The 6,124-nt window shown below is 43.2% G+C and overlaps 1 protein-coding gene across 8 annotated transcripts in view; it reads right to left on the bottom strand.

Annotated features, from left to right (window-relative positions):
• Window positions 1-1,531: 1,531 nt before the first annotated feature.
• wu:fj29h11 (protein NO VEIN) overlaps window positions 1,532-6,124 on the bottom strand; it is a 46,574-nt gene continuing 41,981 nt past the window's right edge. For all 8 annotated transcript variants that reach the window (XM_034227452.1, XM_034227454.1, XM_034227449.1 and 5 more), the window contains 5 exons: window positions 4,902-5,033; window positions 4,570-4,821; window positions 3,285-3,393; window positions 3,015-3,171; window positions 1,532-2,259 (listed from right to left, as the gene is read on the bottom strand). In XM_034227452.1, coding sequence (XP_034083343.1) covers window positions 1,846-2,259; window positions 3,015-3,171; window positions 3,285-3,393; window positions 4,570-4,821; window positions 4,902-5,033 — 1,064 coding nt within the window. In that variant the 3' untranslated portion in view covers window positions 1,532-1,845. The remainder of the gene's footprint in view (window positions 2,260-3,014; window positions 3,172-3,284; window positions 3,394-4,569; window positions 4,822-4,901; window positions 5,034-6,124) is intronic.

Here is a 6,124-nt window from a genome sequence, read left to right as displayed (position 1 = left end):
GATTCTCTTTGCTTTTTAATGACTGTTTTTAAATGCTATTTATAATAATTTTGTAATGCTCTTAATGTTTTTCATTTTTGTAAATCACTTTGAATTGCCTTGAAATGTAAATAACCTATTTTAAATATTAGCATTAGTAATTACTAAGTATTTTACTTGATGAATCACTTTATTTTAAGCAATATAATAATGAATAACTCCCCTACTTTATCTTGTTATCTTAATTGCCTTATTTAAAAACGATCTACTTTGAAAAATAAGTCTCCAACCTCAATATAACTTGTCAGAGATTCATTTTGTTATTGAATCCAAAATCACTTCTTGACTCTTATTTGAATTTAGTTTTAGTAAAGCCTCATAAATCCAATACAAGGGGGGCATCTTTGAAGTGCAAGAGGAGTCCGCCATCCAATATAAGAACAACACAATCCGTGAATCATCTGTCCTCTCATGACTGGGATGTCTCTAACAAAACATGAACAGTATGTATTCCTGTGGCTCACAACACTGCAGCAAGTTAATAGTGATGTTATCTTTCTTTAGATTTACATGAAATGGCCAGTTTCCATCAGAAATGTGCTGAAATTGTCATTCAGTATGATTCTGGTTATAAGTGGCGCATCACCCATGACTGGTAGAAAGCAGCCCTGGTTACCGGGAGGTTGCATCACAGGATGAACATAGGAGGTGCTGTCCCCAGAGGCTGTTTCTGATCCCTCCACCAACACCCATCACATGGCTAATAAGTGTCCTCTTTGCAACAATTACCCTCCTACAGCGAGAACATAACTGTGGGGGCCACCAGGGGCCAGAGCAATAACAACAAATTATTTTTTCACACCATATGATGAGAAAAAAATGCTGGGCTGCTTTTACTGTATTGCACTGACTCCAGAATGACCAGGACTGATGGAAGCCTGTGAGGGTCATTGATTTGACTGAAGCTGTGATCACTTCATCAGTTCGGGAGGTTACTGTGACAGAACCCCTCATTACTAATGAAGTACTAGAAGCGCCTGTAAGCGTATTTAAAGAGGCCCTATTATGCTTTTGATGGTTTTCCCTCTCCTGTGTTATGTCATATGCGTAGGTTTTAGTGCATGTAAATGGTCTGCAAAGGCTCAAATCCCTGTGTTCCTCCAGAGGGAGTTTCTCTCCCACACTCCCCCCCTGCCTGAAACGCCTCCATTGGACTCCTTTGCTTACTTCCATGACATAGTGACATCATTATGTAACACTTGCGCTTCCAATTGCTAGGACTCAAACACATTGTACCCTTTTAGAGAGAACATCTCTAAGTGGTTAACCAATCCCAACAGAGCTGGCCAGCTAACCAATCAGAGCAGACTGGGCTCTGGTTTCAGACAGAGGGTGAAAAGAGGTGCTGCAGCACAGGCAGTATGAGAGAAATAAAGAGCTTTTTGAACATTGAAGCATGGAGACGTGTCCCAGTTGAGCGAAAACACAAATATGAACCTGAAAATAACCACAATACGTCCTCTTTGAGGAATAAAAACAAAATGAGTCATCATTCAGGTTCCAGAAAAAGGATTTTATTCTTAAGGAATGCTAGAGTAAAGGTGAGGTAATTAAAAAGCATAAAAAACATTCAGTACGTCCACTTTAAAATAGTACATTTTTAAAACAGTTTAAAAAATATTTTGGACAGAAAGAAAAAGGAATGGGCACTTGTTTTTCTCATTAAAAAACCTACAAGAGATAGTGGCATAGGAACATTAAAACAAACACTATCAGTGCAATAAGGATCAACTGTGAGCACACGTTAGCCTGTGCTGGTGGTGTAAGTTGGTATAGTGCAAATATCTCCACAAACATTTTGAGGACTTATACAAACAGGTAAAGGGACAGGTCTTTAGTGTGGAGGTGCTGCGCCAGGTTCTGAATGCGACACAGACGCACGTTGTGAGCGTCCCCGGCGCTGTACACTCTGAAGATGTGATAGCGCTCCTTCTCTTTCAGTGCGAAGTCCAGCTCGTTGGCGGAGAGGTTGATGAACGACTTCTCTTTCTTTATAGTCGACTTCACCTCCACGTACAGCACCCCCGCGCCGCCTTCAGGTCCCAACGTGAGCTTGAAGTCGTAGGGTGTCCCGCTCTCTCCGCTGTCGTTGCACCAGAGGATGTGTGTGGGGCGCCCGGGGTCCGCGCTGTCTCTCCAGTGGCACAGGAAGGAGTTAACCAGCTGCTCCCCCCACTCTCCGATCGCTGACGCGTCCACCGGGTCTTCAGATAACACCACCTACGGGAGCAGAGCACAGATTAGAAAATCAGGTCAACAGTGAGTGTGTGTGTGTGTGTGTGTGTGTGTGTGTGTGTGTGTGTGTGTGTGTGTGTGTGTGTGAGTGTGTGTGTGTGTCAGTGTGAGAAAAGAGGGTTGGTGTTGGGGGGCTGGGTGAGTACGAGTGGGGATGCAATATTATTTGATGACAACCATTTTCATCGACCCTGTTGTTCTTTAACTGCTGATTTATTATCAGTGTTTCAAACACATTTCTTTATGTCTGACATTTCTTTTTTCTTTCTATTGACGATATTCTATCTTATTTTTGGGAGGAAGTGAAATGTTGTGACATGTTGAAATGTTGGATGCAGTGTATTCAAAGCCTACTCATTCAGGAAAAATAGAATCTTGCCAAGACTAAAAGGTGAATAAGCAGCACAGTAACGTGCACAGTAACGTGCACATGGAGTGGATTATTGATTTAGATTAAGGACGATGCAAAAAAGCCTGGCGCGGAGTGTTGGAGATTATATCATTTGTTTTGACTATTTTGAAGGAACTCTATACTGCAAACACACCTTCACTCACGCGGGACTGACTGGTCATTTGAACTGTTGAATATATTATTTTGTTCTGCATTTAAAGAGATGTGTTTGCTCAAATGTGTGAAATGAGAAACAATGAACTGGTTAAGAGGGGCATGTGCTTCAAGGTTCCCCTTTAGGGACCCTTTGGAGGGTTTTTGTCAAACCACCACAAGTGTATATACTGACGGTGGTGGGTCTCTGGCAGGTGAGCTCCATGTCCTCCAGGGTGGCATGAGGAGGCTGCAGTTTGTTCCAGAGGGGGAAGTCCAGGTTCAGAGGGGGACGCTGGGACTCAGCAGCCCCCTGGAACATGCTGGGGAGCACCACAGCGTCAGGGACAGCACTTATTCAGAGAGGAAAGAGGGAAAAGAAGGAGAAGGAGAGATTTGGGATTAACAGCAGGAATCAACATTAGTTTTCTATGTAAACGCTTTGGGACGAGGGTAAGAGGCCTACAGGCTGTTTGGAGCAGGCTGCTGGTTGGCTGTCTCAGCAGGCGGTGCAGATTGAAGACTCGGTGCTGGTCTGGGAGCAGCCAGGCTTGCCTCACTCTGCTGGCTGCGCTCTGTAGGTGACAGACGACACCAAATGGAAGACTTTAACACAGGATAGGCAGAGCGAAGCTGAGCAGACACACCCACACCTCCCACACCTCCCACCCTCATATATTACATCACTCTTTGGCTCTTTAACTTGTGGATCTTGCAAGCATTCTTCCTCTTCAGCTCCACACACAGTGTTCAGTGTTAATCTTTTTCATGTTTGGGGAGGGTACTTTGACCCTTTGTAGAGGAATACAAATATTTCTATCAAATGTTTATTAGTTACCCATACACTTAACTAAATGATCTTTTATAGAAAAGTGAGTGAGAGTTGTGTTTTTATTTCTTGGGAATGTTGTGGTTTGTAACAACTAAAAACACTTGATCCTAAAGATGTATTCCTCCCTGCAGGGACACCATGAGTAACTGACCGATGGAGCATGTGGGCAGCTTGACCCAAGGCTGCACTATTAATCCAAGTGTCCACAATGTGGACTAGTGCAATATACCAATATGTGGACTAGTGCAATATACCAATATGTGGACTAGTGCAATATACCAATATGTGGACTAGTGCAATATACCAATATGTGGACTAGTGCAATATACCAATATGTGGACTAGTGCAATATACCAATATGTGGACTAGTGCAATATACCAATATGTGGACTAGTGCAATATACCAATATGGACATGTGAACATTTCATTCTGTTATTTATTGTCTACAAATGATATTCTAAAGACTTAATAGAAATATCCTTTTCTGGTTTTTGAACAATAATGTTTAAAACAAATTAAAGTTCACTATACTAAATACATATATATAAAATATAACAATTGCAATATTAGTCAAATTATACAATTAGTTAATTGTTCCATATTGTGTCGCCCTAGCCTGAACCCAGTCTAATGGATTGATAAAATGAAAAATAGTAACGTATTACCTATTATGCAATTCATACCTTATTACTTAGTAACTTTTGTTATAACCAATAACAAATGCAACCCACCCAAGATCATTCTCACCAGTTTGATTTTGATCTCGTTATGATGTGATTTAAATCCTTGCCTTTAGATTAGACAGAGTAATAGGATCCATTATAAACAGTGCAGCCTCTGATGATTATATTCGCAGGGTTTCCCAAGTCACTTCAAACAGCATGAATGCTGCCAGTAAGAGACAGAAGGGTGTTTCACCTGAAGGTGGGAGTGTGTTGGGGGTCCCAGCAGCAGGGTGAGGGTGGCCTGATGGGCTGAGGACCCTCTGGGGGCCGGGCTGGTCTGACAGTCTGATCATGCTCCTCTGGGACTGGTTGTCCTCGTAGCTGCTGGGACTCTTGGGGGGGCCATGGCTGCTTCCTCTGTCCAGTTCTGGGTCCCTGTCTTTAGGCCCAGCGGGAGGGGGCCACATCTTCATGACTGCATCCACCACACCGTTGTCTGTCTGACCTGTTGGTGCATACAGGACATTAGAAAGGTGCGTTCCCATTTCAAAGAATGCCTAAACAAGCATATGCTTCTCCCAGTACCAGTGCGGCTGCCTCCAGTGCTCTGCAAAGATGCTCTAGGGGGCCAGCAAGCCAGCGTTGGCTCCCCATCCTCCTGTGGGGGGCGAGGGGGCTCCTCTGTGGAACTCATGGAGGAGTAACTCCTTGATGGCGCTGTAAAAACAACATGTTTAGGGCATTAAAACCTAAGGAGTAGAAGACTAGAAGAAAGTTGTAAGCACTGATCATATTAGCCTGATTCAGTGCCGTAAAAAAGTCCTTTGATCATATTAATCCCTGTGTGTGTGTGTGTGTGTGTGTGTGTGTGTGTGTGTGTGTGTGTGTGTGTGTGTGTGCGTGTGTGTGTGTGTGTGTGCGTGTGGTGTGTGTGTGTGTATGCTCTTTGCTGCAGGGAGGGATCTGCTTCCCTCGCTCTGTGAGCCCCGGCAACAGCTGCTCTTTTATGTCACCGCACACAACAGTGAATAAACCTGAATTAGCATATGTGACGGCGGTTATCTATCTCTGAGAGTGTGTGTGTGTGTGTGTGTGTGTGTGTGTGTGTGTGTGTGTGTGTGTGTGTGTGTGTGTGTGTGTGTGTGTGTGTGTGTGTTTGGGCAGGGCTGCGACTGAGGAGAGAAACACTTTGAATGTTATGAAATGATAATGGGAATTGGGACGCGTGTCACAGAGAGGATTGCAGATGTGAGATTTGACGAACAGAGACAGAGAGGAAGTCTTGTTGGGATTCATCTCATGCTCCAGATATAGCAGAGCAGCTTGATGTTCTGCACCACAAGTATGCATTCTCCTCTTTATCTTCAGAACAAACACTTAATAATGGTCTGTATATATAAATGAGAAATTGAACTCCAACAAAACAATAATCGCCTGTAAATTAAATACATTAATGGATATTTCTGCTTCTACTGAAGACATCCATCTTTCAAATCTCACCCATACAGTTTATATTTCACTAATAGATTTGCAGTGTTATTGAAAGCTTGATATTTCTTATTTCTCTGTGGCAAAGAACCCCTTCATTATCTCCATGCTTTAATGTTCAAAAAGCTCTTTATTTCTCTCATACTACCTGTGCTGCAGCACCTCTGTTCACCCTCTGTCTGAAACCAGAGCCCAGTCTGCTCTGATTGGTTAACTGGCCGGCTCTGTTGTGATTGGTCAACTGCTTAGAGATGTCCCACCCCTTAGCCTATCACGTTCAATGTGTTGGAGCGCTAGCCAATAAAACCCTAGTGTTACAT

This window comes from Gymnodraco acuticeps, unplaced genomic scaffold (assembly GCF_902827175.1).
Source record: "Gymnodraco acuticeps unplaced genomic scaffold, fGymAcu1.1, whole genome shotgun sequence".
NCBI classification, from domain to species: domain Eukaryota; kingdom Metazoa; phylum Chordata; class Actinopteri; order Perciformes; family Bathydraconidae; genus Gymnodraco; species Gymnodraco acuticeps.
Note: the sequence above shows the minus strand (reverse complement) of the source record. Positions and strands in the feature narration are given on the sequence as shown.